The following is a 27,574-nucleotide window of genomic DNA, read 5'->3' as shown; positions in this document are numbered from 1 at the left end:
CTCTAGAAATGTCAGCTTTTGTTCTCTTCGTCATTGTAAATAGGTTGACCTTCTTCCCCCCTTCTCTCCAGCAACCCCCATAGATGGCCATCCAAGAAGACCTGAATGCAGATCCCCACCTCTGATGCCTGCTGTCTGTGCCTTCTCTGCAAAGTGAGGGAGCTGCTTTTATGGCCCCTTAGATCCTTTCCAGCCCTAACTCTATGAGCCCACGATGCCGTGATGAGAGTCATCAAGAGGAAGCCCCAGTTCCTTTACAAGGAACCCTTTTCCTCTTTGTTTTTGAGCTCTGCCTGGCCTAGCCTTGATTCCTTTGGTTCTTGACTTGCTCTCTGAGACCACAGAGATAGTCATATGTCAGCCCTTCAAAACTTGAAGGACAGCTGCTAAGAGTGAGCTGAGTTAATGGCAATTAGATGGCCCCTGGGGGGGGCTGCAGACAGAAGGCACAGAAGTGGGGGCAAGGAGGTCCGGAGCGACAGCCACTCCCAGTGACTCTCCTCTCCTAAACGATTATTGGAGAGCCCAAGCCCAAGTTGATTTTCTGATGCTAGAAAGAACTCCTACAATTATATTAATTCTACTTTAATGGATTCTCTGGAGGAGAAAATAAATTCTAAGATCAGTATTTGAAGTGACATGCTTCAATTTATGAAATCACAACCCCCCTCTTTTGCCTACTGTCAATTAACTACCCTCACTTAGGTTCCATGTCACCGCCTCCACTTTTGTGACACTCCCCCCACACACACTTCCATCATCCATGTTGCTCACATTCCCTCAGTCACCCTCCAAAAAAGATCATCATTAGCTCACCAAAGAAAGCAGCCTGGCTCCCTGCCTCAAAAAGGAAGAACAAAATTCTGAATCCTCAATCAAGGACCAATGAGTCCATCTATACCTTTTAATCTTAGACAGAGTTGCCTGAGACTCTGGGAAAGAATGCAACTAGTTCCTGGGAAGGTAACAGGCAAGCATTTATTAAGCACCTGCTAGTAACAATGGATAGAAGTTTCACGCAGCTAATATTTACATAGTGTTTACTATGTGCCAGACAGCGTAATAAGCACATTACAAATATTGTCTCATTTAATCCTTCCTACAAGTCTCTGAGGTAGGTGTTATTATTATCCCTATTTTATACTTGGGGAAACTAAGGCAGACAGAGCCTTACCCAGAGTCACCCAATTAAAAAGTGCCTGAAGTGGTATTTGTTGAACTAGGGCATCCATCACAGAATATGAACCCGGATTTCCCAGACATCACTACACCATCTGAATTTCTGGGAGATGCTTGTAAACCTTTGAAATTTCATTGAATGTCAGAGGTCATAGGCCCCTTGAGATCATCACATCAAAATCCCTCATTTTAAAGAGGAGGAAATAGGAGCCCAGACACATTTTGAGTGACTTGCCTAAGGTCCTGTGGCTATTTAAAAGCAGCCTCAAAACTGGAACTCCAGAAAGCTGACCCTGGAGCCAGAGTCCCTGGCTCCTCAGTTTCCTCATCTGAAAAATGGGCGGGGGTGAGACTCAAATGAAAGGATTCTCATCTTTGTAAACTTCAAAGCATGCTAAAACTCTCAGCTATTTTTTGTTAAAACTCCACAGTATTTTCATAACCTTTTTTCTTTGGTTGATTTCCAATCTCCGTTTCCCACTGAGTGCAAGGTTACCTCACATGTCTCAAAGTACGTGTACCAGGGAGCTGAAACCATTTTTCAAAGGGACTGTTTATGAACAAGAATGTTCTAGCTGGGCTCTGCCATAGACCATGAGCAAGACATTTACCCTGTGTCATGATCCCTCCTCTCTGCATGATTGTGTCCTGAAGTTCAAAGAGAACAAATTGATGGGCTTGGGGTTCTCCTGAAACAATAATAAGAACATTATTCTTATATCTTATGATATCCAATATATCATAGCTTTTACATGATTTAAAGTTTTGAAGTTTACAAAATGTTTTGCATATTTAATCTCAAAGCAATTGTGAGGTGGGTCAGTCAACTAACTTAAGCGCCTACTATGTACACTGAGGATATAGGGAAGGGCAAAAGCTCGAGAATCTCACAGTCTAAGAGAGAAGGAGAGATAGAGTGCAAACAATTATGTACAAATAGGCTAAGAGAGGAAATTGGAAATAATCTTGGGGGAAGACCCTAAGATTAAGGACGACTAGAGAGGTCTTTGGTAGAAGATGAAGTTCTAGCTGAGATTTAAATGAGGAGAGAAGGTATGCTGGGTATGGAGGAAAGCCAGCAACTCATACCCTGGAGATGTAGTGACAAATATGAGGAAAAACAAGGAAACCAGCACTATTGGATCACAGATTATGGAGGAGGTGTAAGGTTTAAGAAGAGGGGATATGTAGGAAGGAGTCAGATCATGGCGGAGGTGATGTGTAAAAATCCAACAGAGCATTTTTATTTGATTCTAGAGGCCATAGAAAGCCATTGGAGCAGGTTGAATAAACAGACACTGTGGTTGAACTTGAACTTTAGGAAGATCAATTTGACAACTGAGTGGAGGATATGATATAAGAATATTAGGTAACGTGAAATGGGGACGGCTTTCTCCAGAAGTTCAGCCGTAATAAAGAGGAGAAATATGAGTTAGGGGAGGTGGGCATTTAAAGTGAGAGGTTTTGGGAGAATTAGAGAGACATGGCCAAGTTTGTAGATAATAATTGTAAGGATGCGGTTCCCGCAAAACAAGAGAAGGGAATTGTAAGGGCTCTTTAAATGGGTGGGCACAGCATGACAGATTTGAGTGGTCCAGAAGTATTCTCTGTGGATATAGGACTGCCCTGTGGGTGGGATCCTGGCCATATTGAGATAGCTTCATAATAGGTGACTCTCTCGCTGGTTGGCTGTGTGTGACCTCACAGGCCCTTTGTAAGCCCACTGCAGGCAGCAGTCGCCCTATTTAACCTGGCTCCCTAGCCTGGGGTAGCTAAGCCAAGCTGATGGAGACATGAGAGATAAGTTAACAAGTCAGGGCATTATATGAGTAGGTATAATAAAGGCTTTTAAGATTACATGTGGCTGTTCTTGAGCACGCTACTGGTTATTAAACTATAGATTCAAGAGGTCGTGGCCAGAGACCTTTGAAGGCCTCAGAGGAGGCGAGCTGGGTAGAGTTGATACTGCAAAGGTCAGTGGTCAAAGGTACTCTGTTGGGCCTGGGACAGACTAGTAATTGTAACTGCCAGAAGGGCGTGTTACAAATAAGGAAGCAGATGGGAGACAGGGAGAAATTGAAGGTGAGTAGTAGAGTGGGAATCAAAAAGCAGCTCAGTGGATAGAGCACCAACCCTGAAATCAGGAGGATCTGACTTCAAATATGATCTCAGACACTTAATATTAATAATACTTTTTTGTTTTGTTTTGCTGAGGCAATCGAGGTTAAGTGACTTACCCAGGGTCACACAGCAATAATACTTTTTTTTTTAAATAAATTGCTACTTTATTTATCACCTTAGGTTCTGCATACTTTTGAAAAATGGAAGTATAGATTGCTCCAAAAGTCTCTGATAAGCTTTAACAACTTAAAACTGCTCTAAGACTTTTTGGAACACTCAATAAGTCTGCATTTGAACAATTATTCAATCTATAGGATAAGGATAAACATTTGCTTATTTGTGGATTTGTGAACCAATCCCTTGCAAAAGCTCCTGGTCTTCAGACCACAGGTGAGGGAAGCCAACAGACAGGATGACCTTCAGAGTACCTTCCAATACTGGGTCCAACTCTATGGTACTTTGAACCCAGCCCCCTCTCCTATGAATCACCATATTATTTTCCCATCCAGGTCCTCCAAGGAGCAGCGACTTGCTTTTACGCATTCATCGGTTTTGACATCATTTGCCACAACAGGAGAAGAAGCAAAGAATCCTAACACCTCCATCCCTTACGCCATCACGGCCTCCTTGGTCATCTGCCTCACGGCGTATGTGTCTGTAAGTACTGAGACTCACAAAACTAGGGGAAGCAGAGGCTCTTGGGAGCTCCTTCCATTTTCTAATCTGAGAAAAGTGGCTCTGTAACTGTGTATTTTCTTCTCTGACTTTTTTTTAATTTCATTGATATCTTTTGCTTTTATAGCATCTTCATTTCTGAATATATTCCTCCCTATATCCCACCTTCATTACAGGGAATAAAAAGAGAAACAAAGCAGACCACCAAACTAGTCAACAAGTCTGACTGTGTCTACAGCATCCTATATCCCCTAGTCTTCCACTTATGCAAAGAAGAGGAGATGAATATTCTCAAGGACTAGGCCGGGGCACCGTTCTTGGAGCGTTCGAATCCAGGATGGCTTCCTTTCCACTAACATTGTTATCCACTGTGAATTTCCAAGACTTAAATCAAATCAGTGCAACTGAGTAGGTAGAAAATTGTACTATTGAGCAGCTAGGGTCCCAGTGGATAGAGCCCCTGCTCTGAAATCAGGAGTACCTGAGTTCAAATTTGGTCTTAGACACTTGATACTTTCCAACTGTGTGACCCTGGGAAAGTCATTTAACCCCAACTACCTCAACAAGAAAGGAAGGAAGGAAGGAAAGAAGGAAGGAAGGAAGGAAGGAAGGAAGGAAGGAAGGAAGGAAGGAAGGAAGGAAGGAAGGAAGGAAGGAACGAAGGAAGGAACGAAGGAACGAAGGAACGAAGGAACGAAGGAACGAAGGAACGAAGGAAAATAAAATTGTGCTACGTGGGTTCTGCCTCTAGTCCTGATGCATGAAGCCCCGGGTTCTAGTGCCTAAGGGCCATGTACACCCTCCTTGGGCCAAGGGGCAAGAAATACACGTAGCCGGCAGCTTATGAATGTTTCTGAAACTCCAGATCCTCAGAGCTTGTCACAGTAGGCTGCTGTCAGACCCCATCTCCAGAGTCCGCCCTTTTAGCCATGGAAGACCTTCTCACACACACACACACACACACACACACACACACACACACACACACACATGCTCCCCTGCTCACACAGTTTCACTTCTGATCTCTGGACCAGAGTGACCTAGGAAAATATTCCAAGTTTGGGCAGCTGTCCAAGGCCGCACACATCATAGACTGGCAGTAACGGATGTGCAAGGCTGAGGCATTGCTCAGCCCTGCCGAGGCCCACGCCAATGGGCTTCTGTCTTGGGAGCCGACACATGCTGGAAAGTCAGAGTGCGCTCCTGCAGAAGAGAAGGTAAATCAGCATCGGCCAGGAGCCCAGCCTCTCTCTGTCCCAGAGAAGAGAGCTATCCCTGGGAATCTGGAACCCGGGGGAATACCAGCCACTTTGCCTGGGACAAGCAACACAAACTATGGCTTCTGCTGGGAGAAAGATAGAGACAGAGGCAGAGGGACAGAGACTGAGAGAGAGACAGAGAGACAGAAGGACAGAGAGAGAAAAGATGTAGGAAGACAGAGAGAGACATAGACACAAAGACAAAAAAGATAAAGAGAAACAGAGAAAGAAAGGAACAGAGACAAAGGGACAGAGAGAGAGAAGATATAGGGATACAGAGAGATAGAAGCAGACAGACACAGAGATAGTGAGAGACAGAGACAAAAAGAGAGAAGAGACAAAGAGGGAGAAAAACAGAGACAGAGAGACACAGACAAACACAGAGAGACTAAGAAACAGAGAGAGAAAGACAGACAGACTAGACAAGAGAGAAAGAGAGAGAGAGGGAGCTCCTGAGATACCAGGAGGCTGCTTCATGGGAGGCTGCCATCCAGGGTAGGAAGGAAACAGGATGAGCTGGGGGAGGAGCTCACAGTGACCCACTATCTTGTAGCTTCCTGTTTTAACAAATTGTCTTTGCTAAAGCGTACCTAAGCTCCAATGTTTCTATGCTTCTGAAGGCTTACAAGTATTAGCTCGATACCCTGAGCCACGGCCCTTGTCACCCCACCGTTGTTCTGGCTTGGTCCTTGAACCTGTCTACAAGTACCCTCATCCCTTCTGCCAGGTACATTCCATCTGGTCTCAACCCCATTTGGCACCATTGCTAATTAGTCCCCTGAGGCTCTTCCCAAATCCCCCATCCTTGTCTTCCTAAGTCCAGGTGCAAAAAGCTCCAGGGAGGAGCTAACATTTTAAACCTTGGCATTCTCTGCCCCTGCCTAGTGCCAAGACCGGACACATCTCTCCAGGACCAACAGGCCCTCACAGGCCTTGAGAGAGAACCAGGCCTGGCTAATGGGCCGTCTCCTCATCCTAATCATCTTGGGCCAGATCCACAGCACCATTTCCTGATCCATTCATTACCACAACAAAATATTTGGGCTTCTGCTTGTAAATCACAGCCAGGGATAACCCACCAAGCTTCCCATCCCTCCTGCGGTGTCGTGGTGTCCTCATGAAAACCCTCTTTAGCAATCTCCCCCAAAGAAAAACCAACTAGTTAAAGGAGGGAGGAGGAATTGACTGGAAGATCTGAGGAGAGCACATTCAAAACACTGGCTGTTTTGGTTCATTGGTGCCCAAATTTAGAGCTGTAAGAAAACAACTCGACAACTCCATGCGCCTAATTTTACAGATCAGGAAACTGAGGCAAAGATACAGGAAATGACTTGGCTGAAGTCATACAGGTAGAGACAGAACTGGGATTTGGCCAGAGGGCCTTCTGCTATATCACGCTGCCTCATTGATGAATGTGTTTAAGACCATTCACCTCAAAATTTTTTGACGTCTAAAGGCCTTTTTCACTGGTACTCCTTCCCACAAAATCTGGGATTTTTTCACAAGCTGAATAATGTATTAAAAAGCTAGAAAAAGACTCGTGTTCAAGTCCTGCTATGGGTCTTGACCATAGGACCAAGGACAGGTCAGCTCCTCCATTCTCTCTAAGTCTCTTTAAGACTGATGGTTACAAAGGAGTCATCGGTTGTAGCAGTGGAGAGAGCCTCCACACCAGGAGATTCTCTCACCAATGGATTCATAGGCCCAAAATTAAAATGATCGCCTATATATTACTTCACTCTTTCTCCTTTCTTGGTCATTTTTCATAGCAGGAAGTGAAACTCTGTATGGAAAGGAAGTCTGTCCCCAGATGCTGGTGATTTTTATTTATTTGGTTGGTTTTTGACTAAATTTCTAAAGATAAAGAGAGCAGAGGTAGGAATCATTGAATCTCCCAGCTTGCATTGGGCCTTAAAGGGAGAGCCATTCAAACTCTAGTCCATCACTGGGCTAAGCATCCTGGGGGGTGAGAGAGTAAGAAAAATAGCAAAGCATGGAAGGATCTCTGGAGACACTCCTCCCTAATGCACTATTCTTAGTGCTCATCAGTCCCCCCATGATTAACACTTATGAGACACCAGCTGTTTACAGAACATGGTGCTAACTAGAGTTGAAAGGTACTAAGGAGATAAGACAAGATTCCCGTCCCTCGGGATCTTACTATTAGGGGATCCCATCGTATCACTGCAATATGTAGAACCACACAATTTGAGAAAGTTAGGAAGCAATGGCATCCAAATAACCAATAAGAACTCTAATTACATGGGAAAGTGTTTACCCTCCTTGTACTCTGAGTTGCTCTGTCTGGGGGCCTCCCAGTACCCTGCAAAATGATTCTCTGCTGCGCCAATCTGTCCCACTCCAGATGCTTCTAATCTGGTGTGTTCTCTTTCTTTTTTGAACAGGTGAGCGTGATCTTGACCCTGATGGTGCCCTATTATGCCATTGATACCGAGTCCCCCCTCATGGAGATGTTTGTGGCCCACGGATTCTATGCTGCAAAATTCATCGTGGCCATTGGCTCCGTTGCCGGCCTAACAGTCAGCTTGCTGGGGTCCCTCTTCCCTATGCCCAGGGTCATTTATGCCATGGCTGGTGATGGGCTTCTCTTCAGGTCAGTGCTCTGTTTCTGGAAATGGCCTCCGTTCTATGACCACCCTGTTCCCAGACTCTGAAGTGCCTGTCAGTCACTCCGGCATGGCAGCTTTGGGCAATGTTCTAGGACAGCTGAAGGATTTAGAAGGGTTTATGAAAAGAGGGGCAGCTCCCCTGACTCTATCATTTCTCTGGGATTTTGTGTTTCTTTCCTGTGGAAGGAGAGGAAAGTAGGGAGGAAAGAAAGATGTTTTAGTTGAAAAATCAAATAAAATTTCCCAAAAAAGCCCATAAGTTGGGGATATGACCCCTTGGTTGGCTCAGGAGTCAGACTAATGGGTCCTTCCAACAGACCATCTTCTTTCCTATGATTAAAGTGCCCTCAAAATTCAGAGTGCCCAGAATACCAAAGGAAAGGAGGAAAAAACCTGGAGGACCTATCTCTAGATGTAGAATGTTGGGTCATCTATTACAATGTCCCTCCGATTCCTACCAAAGTAACAATCTGTAACGAAGTGTTAAAGCCATCCCACACGATGGGACCCACATACCCTTTGTGTCACTGAGAGATCCAATCACCCTACCATGCAAATGGAGAGGCTGTCACATCTCAGAATGTTTCCAGGTGGGCTCCAGTTCACCAGAGAGGCTCTTCCAAGAGCCAAATCCTTGAGCACAACAGAAGTGGGTTTTAATGGAACCTACTTATGTGTCAACAACAGGAACTGAGTGTCCAGCCATCAGTCTAGCTTCCACCCCACACTTTTCATGAACTGAGGCCCCGCCTGCCTCGGTTCCCTCACCTGTTAAATAATGGCCAGGCCCTCGAGAGGCTCCATGAGCCGAGCTGTGGAAAGATGCTCTCAGCAGCGTGACTAAGCAGTGTGACTAAGTCCCGCTCTCCCCCCTGCAGATTCCTGGCCCACGTCAGCTCTTACACGGAGACGCCCGTGGTGGCCTGCATCGTGTCCGGGTTCCTGGCGGCCCTCCTCTCTCTCCTGGTCAGCCTGAGGGACTTGATTGAAATGATGTCCATCGGCACCCTGCTCGCCTACACCCTGGTCTCAGTCTGCGTCCTTCTCCTCCGCTACCAGCCAGAGAGCGACATCGACGGCTTTGTTAAGTTCCTGTCTCAGGAGCACACCAAGAACAAGGAAGGCGTTCTGGCCGAGTGCGAGAAGGAAGTCTGCTCCCCCATGAGTGAAGGGGAAGAGTTTTCAGGCCCAGCCACAAACACCTGTGGGGCCAAGAACTTACCGTCGCTGGGAGACAATGAGATGCTCATCGGGAAGTCGGACAAGTCCGCCTACAATGTAAACCATCCCAACTACGGCACCGTGGACATGACGTCTGGCATAGAGGCCGACGAGTCGGAAAACATCTACCTGATCAAGCTCAAGAAGCTGATTGGACCTCGCTACTACACCATGAGGATCCGTCTTGGCCTTCCAGGCAAAATGGACCGGCCCACGGCGGCGACGGGCCACACGGTGACCGTGTGTGTGCTCCTGCTCTTCATCCTCATGTTCATCTTCTGCTCCTTCATCATCTTCGGCTCCGACTACATCTCGGAGCAGAGCTGGTGGGCCATCCTGCTGGTTGTGCTCATGGTCCTGCTCATCTCCGCCTTGGTGTTTGTGATCCTGCAGCAGCCGGAGAACCCCAAGAAGCTGCCCTACATGGCCCCCTGCCTCCCGTTTGTGCCCGCCTTTGCTATGCTGGTGAATATCTATCTCATGCTGAAACTCTCCACCATCACTTGGATCCGGTTTGCCGTCTGGTGCTTTGTGGGTAAGCTTTTTCCTTCAAGGATGGCCTGTTCTTCTAGGATTTTTCCCCTGAGGCAATTGGGGGCTAAGTGACTTGCCCAGGGTCACACAGCCAGGAAGTGTTAAGTGTCTGAGAACAGATTTGAACTCAGATACTCCTGACTTCAGGGCTGGTGCTCTCTATCCTTTTAGAAAAAATTTTATAGGGTTGATTCAACATTTTTCTAATGGAACTGGGCCACCTCCAGTGCGAAAGAAGCCAGGCTGAGTGCTGTGATCTGTGGACCCTAGGCTTCTACATTAATGAAACAAATTGGTCCTTTCCCATTCAGATTAACAGCCTGTTCCTTCCAATGACCTTGTCTCTGGAAGGATAATGACAATCAATTCAACTAGTATCCATTAAACTCCTGCTATCTGCAAAATGATGCTTTAGAAATACAATATAACAGAGTAGAAATATCACTCGACTAATCATTAAGACATGGGAGTTTGACCCTTGTCTCTGCCATTTAATACTTAATCCCAGGCAAGCCATTTTCCCCTCCCTGGTCATCATAAAGCAAAGAAAAAAAAAGGGGGAGGTTAACTCTTTTTCATGCCTTAGATCCCTTGGTAGCAGCTAATAATAATAGCTGATATTTATATAGCTCTTTGCACATGTTCTTTCATTTGATCTTCACCCAACTCTATGATAGGGTAGGTATCATTATCAAGTCCATTTTGCAGATGGGAAAACTAAGGCTGAAAGAAAGTAGGTGACTTGTACGAGATGACAAAGTTATGTGACTTAGGCAGAATTTGCCTTCTGCAGTACCATTCTCAGAGTAATGGTTTTCAGTGCATAAAATAACCTACATAGGATTGTATTGAAATAAAGATGTATTTTCCCTCACTCAAGTTCATAGACCTCAGGGTAAGCACCCCTGGATTTAAGAATTTTTTGAGCCCTAAAAGTCTATGCAGTGGCTTGGAGACAAAGAGTTCTGAGTTCAGAGTCCACCCCTGAACTTTACTTGTTGTTTAACCCACTCACACATTTAACCACTCAGTGCCCCCTCCCAACACCCTCTGAGACCCTGCTCAATCTGAATTGAGTGTAGTGATTTCTCATCAGGAGTTTCCCAATCAATGAAGAAGGCAAATGAGGTCAAATAAAAACAGAATGGTGGAAGATACTATGGGCAATAAGGAATCTGGGAGTCCAGAGAAAGTGGAGAGTTTTCAGACTAAGGTCTAAAAGGAAGTCAGAATCTGAACTGAGCCTTGAAGGATGAGTAGAGTTCAGATAGAGAGAAAGAGGCAAGAGATGCTGAAAGATGGAGTGGGAGGGTCTTCGTTGCCCCATTCCTTATACTTTCAGCACTCACTTCTATTTATGTGATCCATTACTGGCTACCATTTTGTTTCACCTTTTCAGTACCTCACTTTCTTTCTCAGGATCCCAGTTTCTTCAAGAAACCTCTATTAAACACCTACTGTGTACAAGGTACCATGCAAAACATTGGGATACTAGTACAAACAAAAAGCAAGAGCATCTTTCAGTGAAAGGTTTGAATTAATCAAAGAATCATAAGAGACCTTAAGGAATCATCTATTCACTTTATGGATAGGGAAATTGAAGTTCAGTAAGGGTAAAGGGGGCAAAGAGAGGATTCAAATTCCCATCTAGTTCTGGATTTCATGGAGGACATTAATAGCTGGAGAACTCCATAGCAAGACAGTCAGAGTGATGAGCAGTCCCCAGCTCATATCATAGAAGGATCAATAAAAATATTTAGCCTGGAGAAATAGTGGAGCAGAGAATACTTGGCTTTGAGTATCTGAGGCCTGTTACATGAAGGCTGGATTAAATTTCTTCAGGGTTGTCTCAGGGGACTGAAGCAGAATCAATTAGTAGAAATTACAGGTTGGTCCAAACCTGATGAAAGGAGAAACTTCCTCATGATTTAAACAGCCCAGAAGTGAAATGTTTTGAGCAGTTGAGAGTTCTCCATCACTGGAGGTCTCCAATAAAAAGCTGAAAGCCCATTCGGGGAGCATATTGTAAAGCAGATTCTCATTCTGTATGGTCTATGTGGCCTCTGAGGTCCCGACAAGCTCTGACTCCAGATTTAGATCCCTTTATCCTAGGCTGTGTGTACTTGCTAATCTATTGGGTTTGGGGGATGGATTTTTTTTTGGTTAAATGACTTGCCCAGGGTCACACAGTTAGTAAGTGTTAAGTGTCTGAGGCCAGATTTGAATTCGGGTCCTCCTGATATCAGGGCTGGGCTACTGCACCATCTAGCTGTCCCACTTGCTAATCTACGAAGCCCTTTCAGGCTCAAATATTTTATTGTCCTTATATCCTCAAGTCTCAAGAGTGCCCTTCACTTCCAAGGCAATCTCTTTCCCTTCAACAACCACCGGACTCTTGAGAAGTTGCCCTCAACCCAAGAGAGTCCTTTAAAATGGAAATCATGTTTTGATACTCTTTCCCTTCTGCATCCTTTGGCTTAAAAAACAGCTAGCCAGTGGAACCTACCTATCCTAAGAGAAGTGGGTCCAATGATGGATTATTTTCTTTTGTTCTCATATATAAAATAAATGGTGCCCTTTGATATATATATATTATGTGTGTGTGTGTGTGTGTGTGTGTGTCTTATATTCCTTCAAGGATGGCCTGTTCTTTGATGGGAATACATAGTCAGAATTACAGAATGTTTGAAGTGGGAGGAACCTCAGTGACCCCCTAGTCTAATCCTCTCATATTGAGAATAAAGCAACTGAGGTAATGCTCTTTATCCAAAGTCACACAGCCAGGCAGAGGCAGAAATGAAAGCAGGATCAAGGGTTCCTAGTTCCAGGATAGGGTTTTTTTCTGCATCATGCTGCCCCCCAGTGGAAGTTTTCATTTTATCCTAGCATTAGATCTGTGTTTGTTAATTTTAGTATTTATTTATTATTATTATTTACTAATTATTATATAACAATATTCTCTTCTTCTGGAATCAGAAAGCACTATCTATACTATAATCCACTTACTGCCTCCAGCAAAAACTATGGATGTATGAGTCCATCAGAATAAGATGCAGCGATATAGATGACTCCCTTATCATTAATTATCTGTCATTTAGAGATTCTGAGCCAGATAAGTCTCAGACAAATTACATGATTCATCACCAGCAGTCGCACAGGAAGGAATTAGTCAAGGCAGAATTTGAACCCAAACCTCTTCTCTCCCCCCAACAGTATTTTTTCTTACTCTGCCGTAGAGAAAAACTCTGTATTAAAAAGCTACTCAGCAGAGTCATTTTTGCAAAGATTGTCCTTTGAGAATCTAGGCAGAGGAAAGCTGCCCGAAGCAAGCAGGTGGCGAAATAGATTGCGAGACTCTAGCTGTGTGACTGTGGGCAAGTCACTTGATTTTTATGATGCCTGAGTTCTCTCATATGTAAAATGGAGCCTAAAATAGCATTTACCCTACAGGTTGCTGAGAAGATAAAATGAGATGGCATAAAGTTAATATTATATGTACATATAATATTACTATATTATATGTACATATAATATATATAAATTATTATCACTATTATTTTATTGGTTGTTTTATTAATTTCTAGCCTTTCCTGTAATCCAAATTAAAAATTCCTCCCTAGAAACTGCTCACACTCCTTAAGCATCTAAGGGGTATCCTTGGATTGTCCAGTTCAGGGAGGATTCCCTTGTTGAGTTTAATGCCCCAGAACTTTCAACCATAGTAAAGCAAAATGATGGAGCCTTGCCACCTGCTGCCACCATCTTGCCATAGATCTGTAGATGAGAGGACTTCCCTCTCCCTCTCCTTGGTCATTGGGCACCTAGTTTTTTGGATTGCTCAGTGCTCACAAAATCCCAGAAGCACAAAGGTCAGAGTGAGAAAGGATCTTAGAAGCTATCATGTCCAAGCCACACCTGCTCCTTGGGTCTTGCTGAAAAATTCTTGATGAAAATAGAGTAGAGGGGGTCTCATCTGGGAAGAATGCATGATTAAAAGATGAGCAGATGAGCAAACAACTTCTATGTTCTTGCTTTACTACATAGAATAAACATCCAATATCTAAATATTTGAGCCTGAACTCCTGACTTTCAGTTATTAATTTCAAATCCATCAAAGCTAGTACTCCTAAAGCAAAAGTCAGATCACATCACTCCAAAGCTTTGGTAGAGCTCTAGTGCCTCTGTGACAAACCCCTCTTGATCTGGGATTTTTAAACCATGGATTGACTTCAGTAGGTCTGTAAATTTGGAGTTTTTAATATCCTGGTGACTATTTCAGAATAATTGGTTTCCTCTGTAATCCTGTGTATTTTATTTTGTGCATTTAAAAATATTATTCTAAAAAAAAGAACTACAGACTTTCCCAGACTGACAAAGTCCAAGACACTAAAAACATTAAGAACTCCTTTTCTCAGAGAAAAGACAAACTCCTCTATTAACATTTAATTCTAACCTATTTTTCTAGGCTTATTTATAACCTCTCACATACTACATTGCAGACAAAGTGATCTAGTTCTCTGAACTCAGCATCTGTCCATATCCCACTTCCATGCCTTTGCCCATGCCTGGAATGCACTCCCTCCACACTCACAGTTCTTAGAATTTTTAGCCCCCTTATAGACTTAATCCAATAGGTCACCTCATTTAGGAAACCTTTCCTGATCCCACTGATGATTAGAGCTTTCTTTCTATAGATTTTCTTTCTTCCTTCCTTTGATTATTCATTTGAAGAATCTTTCTTCCTCAGATGACCATCTACAAATGCATTTAAACTGATGACATGTAGATCCTGTTTCCCATTAGAATATAAACTCCTTGATGTAGAGATTACTGTTGGTTTTTTGTTTTGTTTTGCTTTGTTTTACTGTTGAATCCCCAGCATCTCACAAAGGTCTTAACATACAGCAGGCACCTGAGTGTTGAATTGAATTAGGTTGGATTGGATTGGTTTGGATTAAATTGGATTGGGTTGGGTTGAGTTGGGTTGGATTGTAAATTTAAGGGTCACAGACTTGGGGCTGAAAGAACCTTCAAAATCATTTAGTTAACTCTTTCATTTCACACATGGAGAAGCTGAAGCCCAGACAGGTAAGAAAAAAAACTTGTCCATAGTTTCAAAGGTTACAAGAAGCAAGGTCAAAGGTGCAACTTGAGCCTGGGCACTCAAGATCTAGTCGACTTTCCCCTAAAGCACAATTCTTTTTGGAAGGCCAGCAGAACTATTTCCAAACGTCATTTCTCAGCTTCTTTGGAAAGTAAGGGTTTCTAGGTTAGTTTCCACATTGTCCACATTTGTTCATAAGCTTCTTTAACGTACATTTTTCTTCCCTCACTTTTGATAAGCAAAGATTCACTAGTTCATTTTTTTTTGCAAGAATGTTTTGCTAAAAGTGTTGACCTTCAGAAAGAACAGAACTCGTGCAGTATAATGTAGCCAATGTCCCTACAGAATCACCCAGCTTTTGTTTCTTTTTCTCCCAGAGCTGAGAAAAGGAATACAAATATCAAATGTTCATTAAGCCCCACAAAGGGAGCCCCAGCCAAAGAATATTTTTGTTTTGCTCACTGGTAATACATTCGTGTAAAAGAAAGTCTAGTATTGTTCATATGGGATTCAGCTGGGAGAGATTCAGCGAGCGTGAAAACATCGTTAGGGAAGAGAGAGCACAATTGTCTTTCCTGTGGCATCTTTTGAGTCCAGGGGTCAGCCAGTCCCTGAAATGCTTTATCAAAATTATATCTTTCTTGTCATAACAAGTATCCAACTCTTGCCAGTTCTGAATCTTTTTTAATTCTCTTTTTGATACATAAATCAGTGAATTTTTGATCACTCAAGTCCCCCACATTATCTTGTGATTTAAGACGCAGATATTCCATCTTTTTCATTTGGCCTAAACATCCAAATCTTGTCAATTTTTAATGTAAAAATTACTCTAATATGTGGAGGAGTAACAGAGTGAATATTTGCTCAATCAAGTCCCCAGGCTCACCATGTGATTTGAGCCATAGATGTCAGGAATTCCCCATTAAAATGTAAGTGCCCTTGAGAAGGGAACAAGCTGAAATCCTTTTTCTGTGAATACTTTAGCCACCTTTTCATGGAAGCAATGATGCTGCTGGGAAGAACCCTGACAGTAGTCCAAGAGGAAGGGATTAGTCAAGAAAACCTAAGTTCAAATCCAACTAACCAGGTGTGAGACCCTGGGCAAGTCACTTCACTTTGCCTCAGTTTCTCCATCTGGAAAATGAGCTGAAGAAGGAAATGACAAACCACTCCATTATCTTTGCTAAGAAAACCCTAAATGAAGTTTCAAAAAGTTAGACACAAGTGAACAGGCTAAATAATAACAATAACAAAAGTCCCAGGTTCTATCTTTAATTCTTAGGATTCAAAGCTGTAGAAATGAGAATGAGGAAGCCCACAATGAACCTCAAAGTAACTTGCCCAACATCACATAGCTACTAAAGAAAAACTGGAATTTTAATCCAGGTGCTCTGATTCCAAATCCAGTCTACTCCACACCAGCATGGGAACATGCACAAGTCATTTTACATCTCGTGATCTTGGCTGATGTATTTATAAAATTTTAAAAGATGCTGTTTCTGGTGGAGAAGTTTGGAGGAGTTTCTTGGGCTTCTATAGCAATGTGGCTTGGTGCCATTTTACACCCTAGCTAGGGTCAGAAGCATGGGACACAGGAGGGGCACTTAGCTCTGTCCCCCTCTCCCCAGCCTCCTCCCTCGCAGGGGGGTAAGAAGTGCCAAAAAAGAATGGAGAGAAATGCTGGGTTTAGTTCAACTGAATAGCACTTATTTAACACCTACTAGATGGCAGCTGCTACGTTTGGCACTAGCGATAGGGAGATAAAAATAAAACAGTCCCTGCTTTCAAAGTGCTTACAGTCAGCCAGAAAAACACATACAACATATCCACAGATGGGTGTGTGCAAAACATATTCATAGAGAGTAAATAAAATGTAACATTGAAAAACAGGGAGCATTGGTACATGGGAGAAACTGAAAAGGCTTGACCAATAATAGGTCAAGATAGGTCAAGGTTTTTTTGTTTATTTTATTATTTTAGTAGTATTTTATTTTTCCAAATACATGCAAAGATAGTTTTCAACATTCATCTTTGCAAAACTTTGTGTTCCAAATTTTTCTCCCTCTCCTCCTTCCCTCTGCCATCCCCAAGATAGCAAGCAATCTGATATAGGTTAAATGTGAAATCTTTCTAAATATGTTTCCATATTCATCATATTGCACACAAAAAATCAGATCAAAAGGGAAAAAAACACAAGAAAGGGAAAATAAACAAACAAGAACAACAATAAAAAACTGAAAATATTATACTTTGATCCATATTCAGTTTCCATAGTTCTCTCTTTGAATGTGGATGGCACTTTCCATCACAAGTCTATTGGAATTGCTCAGGTTAACAAATATTTATTAAACTTTTATTATGGTCCAAGCAGTGTGTTCCAAACTGTGCTTTAAAGGAAGTGAGAGAGTCTATGACATGGTGATGAAAGGAAAGAGTATTCCAGGTTTGAGGAACAACATAGGCAAAGACATAAAAGATGGAGGAGATAAAATGTATATGAGTACCAAGAAGCCAGCTGTAATGGAAAGTGTGTCAGGGAGAAGTAATGGGGACCCAACCTGAAAAGACAAGTTGGAGTGAAATTGGAAAGAGCTTTAAATGCCAGGCAGAGGAACTACACTTTGTTTTGAGGGTGATAGGGAGTTACAGAAGCTTCTTAAGAAGGGAAATAGCATGGCCAAACCAGCACTTTAGAACTTTAGGAATTTAGTGGCTGTGTGATGGTTTGGTTGGAGAGAAGATTCTGGATATAAAGAAAATAACTAGGTGATTGCAATAGTGATGAGGTGATGAGGTGAATTAGGGTTCCAGCTATATGAGCAGAGAGTAGGAGACAGGTACAAGAGATATCAGGGCATGGAATCAAGAGAACTTGGTCCCTTTGCCACTTTTGTCTATTCTTTCTGCCCACAGCCACAGCCAGTGAGATGTCCATAAAATTCATTCCCCATCCCACCTAGAAGTCCATACTAGAATCATAGAAACTAAAAAGGACCTTGAGAACCAATCCCTGGCCCAGTACAGAAATCTCCCCATTCACATGCCCAACAGTTGGCCATTCACCCTCATCTGGAACATTTCCACTGATGGGGAAATCACTATCTTAGGCAGCTCATTTCTATTTTCAAATATCTTAATGAAAAATCTCCTCTTTCTAATAAGCTAATATATACTTCCTGATAATTTCCATCCATTACAGGATCATTTATTTAAAACTAAAAGGGACCTTAGAGTCCATCTAGTCCAACCCCCTTCTTTTACAGAAGAAGAAATTTAAGTGGAGAGAAAATAAGGGATCTGTCTAGGGTCACACAATGTTTGAGACCGGATTTGAATCCAGGTCTTTGTCACTCTGGGTTCAATACTCTGTCTACACTCTATTCAGCAACCCATACTGTGGAAGACCAGTTTAAGTGCCATGCCATGAAGAGCCCTTTATGTGTTTGGGGATAATCCTCCCATTATCTTCTCTTTTCAGACTCACCATCCATATTTCCTTCATTAGACCCTCATGTGATATGATTTAGAGTTCCTTCCACCTTTCTAGCTCTCTCTGGAAATCCATCTGTTTAGCAATGGTCTTCCTAAAATATGGCCTTCAGAATTGAACCCAAGTCTTTATGCCCCACAGCTAGCTCCCTATCCTTGGTAGAGGCAAAGATACTACTCTCCATGGAGTAACTAGAATTATCATCCAGAGAAAGTGACACCATGCTGTCAAGGGGGTGAATCTGACCCAACTCAGTAACTGAATAAATTTGAGAAAATAGGGGAAAACAAAGCCAAACATATACACACATAACAATGGGAAATGGTGGTGAATTAGTGATGTCAGAAAGAAAAGCAAGATAATAAACTTGGTTTAGAACCTGGTGGGACATCCAAGTGAGACCTCAATTTTAGGTAGTAGGAGATGAAGATCCAAAGTTCACAAGTATCATCAAGACCATGGATACATATTTGAGACTAATCTGCATGGGAGTGGAAATAAATGAGATTATCAAAAGAAGGCCAAGGACACATCCTTGGGGAAAATCCACATTAACTCATCAGGGAAAAGATAAGGTACAAGTGAAAAAAAGATAATGTGGAAGAGAGCCAAGACAGCATGGTGAGCTTTGAGGAGATAGTTTCATTAGACTGGTAAGGGCAGAAACTAAACTATACAAGAGAAGAAATAAAGTGGAACATCAGGTATTGGCAACTTTTCCAAAAAGCTTGCAATGATAGGTAAAAAGATAGTAGTAAATAGTTAGATAAGATAGAAGAGTTAACAAAGACTGTTTTTAAAACTGGGAAGACCCAAGGATTTATATAGCAGAATAGAGAGGAGTCCATGGAGGAGAAATTGAAGCTGCATGAGGAAGGACTGACTACTGGATCACCGTTTAGTTAGGAGAGAAGAGGAAATGGTATCAATGGTGCCATGGAAAGGATTAGCCTTCATAACAATTCAGGATCTCTCTTCCTTTTGTAAACAGAGGGCAGGAAGTAAGAATGTGTGATAATGTTGAGACTGTAGTAAGGAAGTTGAGAGAGTTCACATTGGATAACCTCAATCATCTCCATGAAATAGAAGGTTGGGGAGAGAGAATAGCTTTTAAAAAGGAAAGGAAAGGAAGAAGGGGAAAGGATAAGAGGCTAAATTATATGCTAGAAGTGTAGAGAAGAGGGTGGTAATTAGATGTGAGAAGAAAAGGTTTAGAAATTACCTGTAGAAAATAAAATAGAACAATCATAAGAGTACATCAAAGAGCAGATTGCCAAACAGCAATAAAGAGCCCAGCTGAGCTATGATGGGGAGGGATATTACTATTTCCCCTGATTTGACCATGAATGGAACAAGGAATACTAGTGAAAAACTTTTGAGCAGAAAGCAGAAGACCATACCAGTTATTAGTCCAAAAACTATGATAACCAACAGATGGTAAGGAGGCATAAGCCACATATAGAAAACATCATCCAAGATCCAGAAATCCAGATGAGAGCAGCTACATAACTCGAGCAGCTAGATGGCTCCATGGATAGAACATTGGTTCTAGAGTCAAGAAGACCTGAGTTCAAATCTAACCTCAGCCACTTATTAGTTATGTGACCCTAGCCAAGCCACATAACCTCTGTATGCTTTAATCCACTGGAGAAGTAAATGGCAAATCTACAATATCTTTGCCAAGAATACCCCGTAGATGGAATGCTTTATACTGTGGTCCATGGGGTCACAAAGAGTGAGACACAACTGAAGAACAAGTTTAAGAGTATTGCAAAAGGGCAAAATTGGCAGGTGTGATCAAGTTTTGAGGAAGCATTCAAAATTCAGTTGGGCTCATCCAAAAGGGAATCCTTTTATCTCAGTTTCTTGAATATTTCTCTCAGTTTCTTGAACTTTCAGTAGATAAACATTTCTAAGCACCTACAATGTGCTGCCATTCTTTTAAGTATCAGCATTTGGGATAATATAATACCGCCTACCTCATTCTTTTGCCTTAGCTTCAGCTGTTTCCAGTTTTTCTTTTTTGTTTTATTGAAGCTCTTTTTAATATATAACTGGCACTCTCCAGTAAGTCCCTACCCATTTCCATTGAGCACTTTCTTATTACAAAGTCAAATTAAGCAAAAGAAGCCAACCCACATTGGTCATTTCAGACAATCGATGACTCATTCTGAACCATTTAGGGAGAGAAAAGGGCACATCTTAGCATCATCTTCTGAAGTCATAATTGATTGGTTATTGTTTCTGGTCATTATGCAAATAGCTTGTTCTGTTCACTTTATTCTACCTCAGTTCATACATGTATTACCAAGTTTCTCTGAATTTTTCATCTAATAATAATTGCACATCACTTTAAAGACTTGCAAAGCACTTTACAAATACTATGTGATTTAATCCTCACACAATCCTAAGAGGTAGAAACCATAATTATCCCCATCTTAAAGTTGAGGAATCAGGAAGACAGTGATTAAGTGACTTGGCCAAGGGCACACAATCACCAAATATCTCTAGCCAGGTTTAAACTCAGGTCCCTCCAACACTGGGTGGGTTCTATTCAACATGGGACCTAGCTGCCTAGCACCTCTTGGCAGTTCTCCAATATCACTGTGTTTCCATGAGTAAAATGAATCCAACAAGACTAATTCGAGGTGACGTAGCTAGACTCCTCCAAGATACATAGAGGAGATGGGTAGCTACAGTAGGACTCTCTGCACCCAATGGCTTCTGCAAAGCTGGCTATTTACTCAAAGGGAAAATGGAAGGAGGCAGGATCACAGCAAGAGTAGAGCAGAGAGGCAGATCAGGTATTGGACCTGATCCAAAGAATGGGCCCAGAATAGATCTATGGTCATAAGTGAGATGGGAAGTTTTCCCAATCCAAGGTAGAAACCGAGGGAACCAAAGGTGACAATTCTACCAATGGAAGTGGACCAATTGGAAATAGTAGAGTGATTTAGAATAGAGGTCTCCCATAGTTCAATTGTAATGCACTAACAGGAATGGACAATCGAAATAAAAGAGTAAAGAGCTAACAGCTAAAATTGGATGGGAAAAAAGTTCTGGAGCTAGCAAATATTTCTTGAAAAATCAAGAGAGGTGGAAAGAAATGGGAGATTTTGTAAACCTGTGGATGTTGCAAGGCTAAAAAAGAAGTTTGAAATCTCAGAGGAAAGCAATCTGGAAAAAAATGAGTGAAAATTCACACTGTAGTTAAAAGCCAACATTTGAGTTGCAAGCACAGACAAAGGATCCCAGAATGTTATTACTGAGAGCATCTTGCCAAACCCTCTCATTTGACAGATGAAGACATTTGCTCGAGGTAACACAGTGAAGAAATGTGTTGAGTTTCAAATCCACGTCTTTTTTTCTCCAGATCAACATTCTTTTTGCTAAATTCTAATTCCCCAAGTGCTAGATTGTCCTAAGCTCTTGCCTAGCCCTGCCCCTGACTGGCTAGATGTCCTATAGCATGACCACATTCATCTCTCCCTGCTTAGAAATTGCCATCTCAAAACTCTAAGGTGTAACACTCATAAAAACATGACTAAAAATAGTGCCATTCCTCCCAATGTCCTAGAGACCTTTGCTAAAATTGCAGACTAAAATTAGAGAAAGAGAGAGTTGAAAGAATATTAGTATTATTTTATCTATTCCCCTTGGCCCTGTTAAAAAAAAAAAAAACATTCAGACTATGGACCACAATTAAAGACCAACTAACATAAATTTAAGGATCTCCAAGGAAGAAGAGTCCAGTTTCCCCTGGAAAACTGTTCTTCTGTTTCCAATGTCCAAGTTGTCTTACTCAATTCCAACAATCTAAAGCTTTCTTGTACATGATTAACTTCTTTATATCTACCCCTCCATGAAACTTTCAGAAGCCACATGTCCACTGCAGCCAAAGCATATGACTTCCAAGTTCAGTTCAGTGAGGCTTTCATGCCAGTGGATAGATAGAGTGCTGCATTTGGAGTCAGAAATCATAGGGTTAAATTCAGACTCTTCTAATTACTGCTTAGGTGACTTTGATCAAGTCATCTAACCTGTCTCTGCCTCAGTTCTGCAATGATAAAATTACATGGTTGAATATTATATCATAAAAGTTGTCCCTTCCAGCTCTGTAGCTCTGATTTTATGTTGAGATATAATAATAATAGTGAGAGTAATAATTCTATTTATTAGGATATTCTCTGGAGTCAGGAGACAGGACAGGCAAGTTGGATCCCCAGAAGGTAGCTGCTATGTCTTCTCTCAGGATTCCAGAGGTAGACCTGAGGAAGTTGGGTTGTGTCTTTCTAATCCATGAGCCCCCACGAATGCTTCCCTTCATATTTATAGTCGATATCAATTAATCAACCAGACTTGATGAGCTTCTAGAAAAGTTTGTCTACTAAGGTGATATAGTAATAATAATAATAATAATGTTAGCCTTCATATTACTCCTTAAGATTTGCAAAGCACTTAATAAATATTTTCTCATCTTATCCTTACAACTCTGGGAAGTAGGTGCTATTATTATACTCATTTTATAGACAAGGGAACTGGAACAAAAATTAAGTGACTTACCATGGGTCACACGACTAATGAATATCTCAATTAGATTTAAATTCAGGGCTTCCTGACTCCAACTCAAGCTATCAATCCACTGCAGTTGGTACAAAACTTTCCCCTCTAACAATCTATGACATTTTCTCCTACCAGTACATATAGAATCCAAAAGGAAAGTGGGCTCCACCTTTAAGTACTCGTGGCAAAGGTAGTAACTCGAAGCTCTCAGATGTCCTTTTGCTGGAGTTTTCAATATTTCTCATGAACTCTTTTGAGTCTTGGAGACCTTTTCTTTAGTGTATCTAATTTGTCCTTAGTTCCTGATGCAGACAGTTGTTCTGGGAACTAGGAGACTAGGACACCAGGGAACAAATCCAAATATCCCAACATTCATGATGTATTTCCCCAGCCAAAGTGGGAGAGGGGGAAGAAAACTGAGATGGGAGAGGAGTGAGGCTGGAGTCTTCTCCTTTCCTCCAAGTAACTCTTCAGGAACTTGACAGAGGCTCCCACCTCTAAGCAGACAAACCCTTGAATGCCCAATTTGAAACTAGCTCATTGGTTGAGCCAATCCCAGTAGACTTCCTATTATACCAAGGTGAATTGCCTTTGATTGATTCCAGACTTTATTTACACTGATCGATTGATTCAGATTAAGATATATTCTCACAGATACATGTGGAGTATTGATTCAACTGACCCAGCCCCCCACACACACACTCCTACCTTTACTATGAAATTGCTGTCCTGATTTTTGATAAGCATTAGAAAGACTTTGTTAAATCCTAATAGAATTCACATCTCCTAGAGAAAGAAGATAATAGAAAAAAGAATTCCTATTTTCAGGTAGGAAACTCAGGCGAGAAGTAAGAAAATGTCTTCTAACTAAACGAGCATTTATTAAGCACCTACCATATGCAAGGCTCTGGTGCTGAGCACTAAGGAAAAATAGCAAAATGAAAGATAATTCCTACCTTCACTAAACTTGTGTTTTCCAAAAGGGGGAGGAGGGAAGAAGACAGCATGGGAAAATAAATGAGGTAATTTGAGGAATGACATAGACCTAGCAATTGGGATATCTATAAAGGCATCTTAGAGGAGGTGAGCCTTAAAAGAAGTTTAGGGTTCTAAAGGTGTGAGGAGGTCTCTAATAAATAGAATACTAAGTTCTGAGAACAAGCATTGGCAAGAAAATAGAATGTATGAATAAGAGCAATGTGAAATAAGACTTAAAAAGGGTCTTGAAGGCCAAGCCAAGGAGCTGATAGTTTGTCTTTGAGGCAATAGGGAGCTATTTAAAATTCTTGAGCAGGGGTCTCAAGAATTTGTAACGTGCTCTCCTGGCAGTTACAATTACTAGTCTGTCCTAGGCCCAACAGAGTACCTTTGACCACTGTCCTTTGCAGTGTCAACTCTACCCGGCTCGCCTCCTCTGAGGCCTTCAAAGGTCTCTGGCCACAATCTCTTGAATCTATAGTTTAATAACCGGTAGCACACTCAAGAACAGCCACGTGTAATCTTAAAAGCCTTTATTATACCTACTCACATAATGCCCTGACTGATGCCCTGACTTGTTGGTTCCCAAGTGAACACCTGGTCAGAAGACCCACGTGTTCACTACCAAAATCCTTACCTCTTTTGGCTACCCATCTTGGCTTGGCCACCTAGGCTAGGAAGCCAGGGTGAAGAGCGCCAGGTTAAAGAGACCTGACCCCTTCTATAGGAGGACTGTTTTCTCATATTGACTCTTTGTGTACTGAAATGCTCATGTTTGATGATGTTTAGTTAGTTAATAATAGCAAAGAAAAAAATTAAGATTACTTTGGCAGCTGTGTGGAGGATTGTTTGGAGAAGGAACAGACTGGAAAGAGGGAGTGTCCAGTTTGGAGGCTGATGCAATAGCCAAGCTGATGGGTGAACTAAGGGGACAAATAAGAGATATTGTAGAAATCAAATTCACCAGACTTGAGTTTTAAGAGGCAAGAGAGAGAAAACTGGAAGAAAACTCCAAGACTGCAAGATGGGATGATAAGGGGAATAGGGTTTCCAGGAGGCCATAATGAGCTCCTTTGGGGCATGTTGACTTGAGTATAAATACTCTGCATCATATCAATTAGAAAGCCAATCTGGTTCACCATTTTACCTTCCCACCCTCAGTGATCCCTTTCTGGCCACACAGTGCTAAATGGAATAAAAAAATAAAATCTAATTGCTCTTGTAACTCATCAGGAATACATGTTCTTTTTAAAAAGCCCATTGGGCCAATCACCTCATTACCATCCTTTCTCTATTCCTCCATTACACCGTCCTGGATGGGCCTGCTTTGGAAATTTGAAACCAAAGTCATAAAAAAGAAAAAAATTCACCAGCCAAACAAAAGCCCTGTGGTTATCTGCAGCAGGCAGGGCTTCCTGTGGGGAAGGGACTCCCTAGGAAGAGGGGGACCCACCCAACCCAGGGTCAGGTGGGCCTCCTCCCTCCTAGACCCCGTTGGAAAAGCTGCCTGATTGAGGCACCCACCCATGCTCTGTGCCTGTGGAGGATGCCCACCATTGTTTACTCAAACACACCTCTTTTTGGAACTGGATCTTTGTCCTGGATTTCTTCCAAGGGCTCTGGGGCCCACCGAGTGATGGATCTTTGGTTCAGTTTTGAGTGTTGTGCCTGAGGGACTCTCTTTTAACTCCAGAGTCAAGTTTCCAACGGAAGAGAAATTAGTTAAAGGTGTTTTGAATTTGAGTATTAAGGCACCAGACCCTGAGAGAATATTGGGTATCTTTTTCTCTCTTTCTTCTTCCTCCTCCCCACTCTCCCCACCAGCCTTCTTTCCCCAGTCACTGAAATAATAAAAAGAACAACAGCTAGTATTTATATAACTATTTAGCTGAAATCACCACAATAATGACTGCTCACATTTACATAATATTTCCAGCTTTGCAAGAATATTTTCTTCCCAGCTCCAAAAGTAAATAGTGTATTATTATCTTCATTTTCAGAAGAGAAAACTAGATGGGATTATGTGCCTGGCACCTTTTAGGCACTTAATAATGCTTGTTGGCTGACTGTAAAAAGCCTTCATAGAATTCCAGAATCTCAAGCTTGGAAAAGGAGGATCCTTACATGTCGATGTGAGGAGCTGATATAATATCCTAGAGGCAATAGAGAGACATTGAAGATAATTGAGTGAGGGAGTAACCTACCATTAGTATAAGAAGATTATTTTAGTTCTTTAAATGTTGAGATTTTTTTTGTGTTTGCTGATATCTAAGTTCCTAATTTTTAAAAACTGTTATTCTTAGAGGCTTTCTGGTCTGTTCTAATAAATTGTAAGTCCCTCGAGAGCAAGGGCTGTTACATTTATGTCTTTATATTCCCTATGTCTAGCACAGTATCTAGCACATAATAGGTAGTTCATAATACTCACTGATTGATAACAAACAAGAATACGGCTGGTTTCTGTGAGCTCCTCACTGCTATATTACTGAGCTTCAAAGGGGACTGCACTGGGAAAGCACAGAATGCTGGAACTGGGGGGTTGGAAGCACCTCAGAAACATCAGATTCAGCTTGAGCCCCGAACAAGAATTCACTTTATAACAGCCACAAGTGGTCATCCATTTTCTGCTTGCAGACCTTATATGCATACATTGCATGCACAAACATCACAATACATTGTTCATGTACACCATGTACACACATGCACACATACATCATGCATGTGTATATGCACACCATATGTGCAATGCATTGCACACACATATACATTCATGTGTTGCTTTGATGCATGCACATATGCACACATTACATTGTGTGCATTGTGCATATGCACATGAGCATACATATGTACACAATGCACACATATTGTGTTTGCATACATATGCACACATCACACACATTGTGCATGCACACCATGTACACACATGTACTCATGCACACACAACATACACACAATGCTATGTACACGGTACACATGCATGCATGCTGCACACATGCATGCACTGCATGTTTGCCTGCAATGCATGCATATATGCACACCTTGAGTACACACACATCACACATGCATTGGGCATGCATGCCATGTGCACACACACACACTTAGGGCCCAATTTTCTTCCTCTGAAGCAATAACAAAAACAGCTCCGTTTCCCCAGCATTTTAAGGTCTGTAAAGCTCTGCAAATTATAGCTCACAAAGCCACGCCTCGGGCCCTTCCGGCTCTCAGTCCTCTGTTTCCACAGAACTGGCCCTGTTTGAACTCTCATCTGAGGCTTTCCCAGGCATTCCCTCAGTTTCCTTTCTTTATGGAGAATTCTTGGTTTGAGGCAGGTTGCGCGCTCCCTCACTGGACTCAGCAGCTCCAGGTGGTACAGTGGGTGGAGTACCAGGCCTGGAATCAAAAAGTCCTGTGTGCAAATCCAGCCCCAGTCACACACAAGTTGTGCAGACAAGTCCCTTAACCTCTGTGCCCCCATCTCCTTCTATGAAAATGGGAATGATAATAGAGCCCAGCTCCCAAGGGGGCTGTGAGGACAAATAAGGGTGTTATGAGCCAGAACTCTGAACTTGAAACAAGGATGCTTACAAGGTACTAACTAAGTGGAATTGAGGAGACAATGGTTATCTACTTTAGCATGGTGCTTAATAATTCTCTAGTTTAGTATGATTGATTTAATCTTACAACAAATAATGGTTTCCTAGAGATATAATGATTGGTTTATACTCAGTGTAGAGCATATAAGCTAGGATCCTCAGCTAGATTCAGATTCAGAGAGAGGCAGAGAAGACAGGTGGGAGCTCAAGCTCTCAGAACCAAAGAG

General features: G+C 42.0%; 1 protein-coding gene across 1 annotated transcript in view; it reads left to right on the top strand.

Moving 5' to 3' along the window:
• The window catches only part of SLC7A14 (solute carrier family 7 member 14), a 139,307-nt gene that overhangs the window by 99,191 nt on the left and 12,542 nt on the right, over positions 1-27,574 (top strand). Inside the window, 4 exon segments of the mRNA XM_074298184.1 lie at positions 3,810-3,863; positions 3,865-3,957; positions 7,640-7,848; positions 8,743-9,620. Coding sequence (XP_074154285.1) covers positions 3,810-3,863; positions 3,865-3,957; positions 7,640-7,848; positions 8,743-9,620 — 1,234 coding nt within the window.

Source organism: Sminthopsis crassicaudata, chromosome 3 (genome assembly GCF_048593235.1).
Source record: "Sminthopsis crassicaudata isolate SCR6 chromosome 3, ASM4859323v1, whole genome shotgun sequence".
Lineage (NCBI taxonomy): Eukaryota > Metazoa > Chordata > Mammalia > Dasyuromorphia > Dasyuridae > Sminthopsis > Sminthopsis crassicaudata.
Note: the sequence above shows the minus strand (reverse complement) of the source record. Positions and strands in the feature narration are given on the sequence as shown.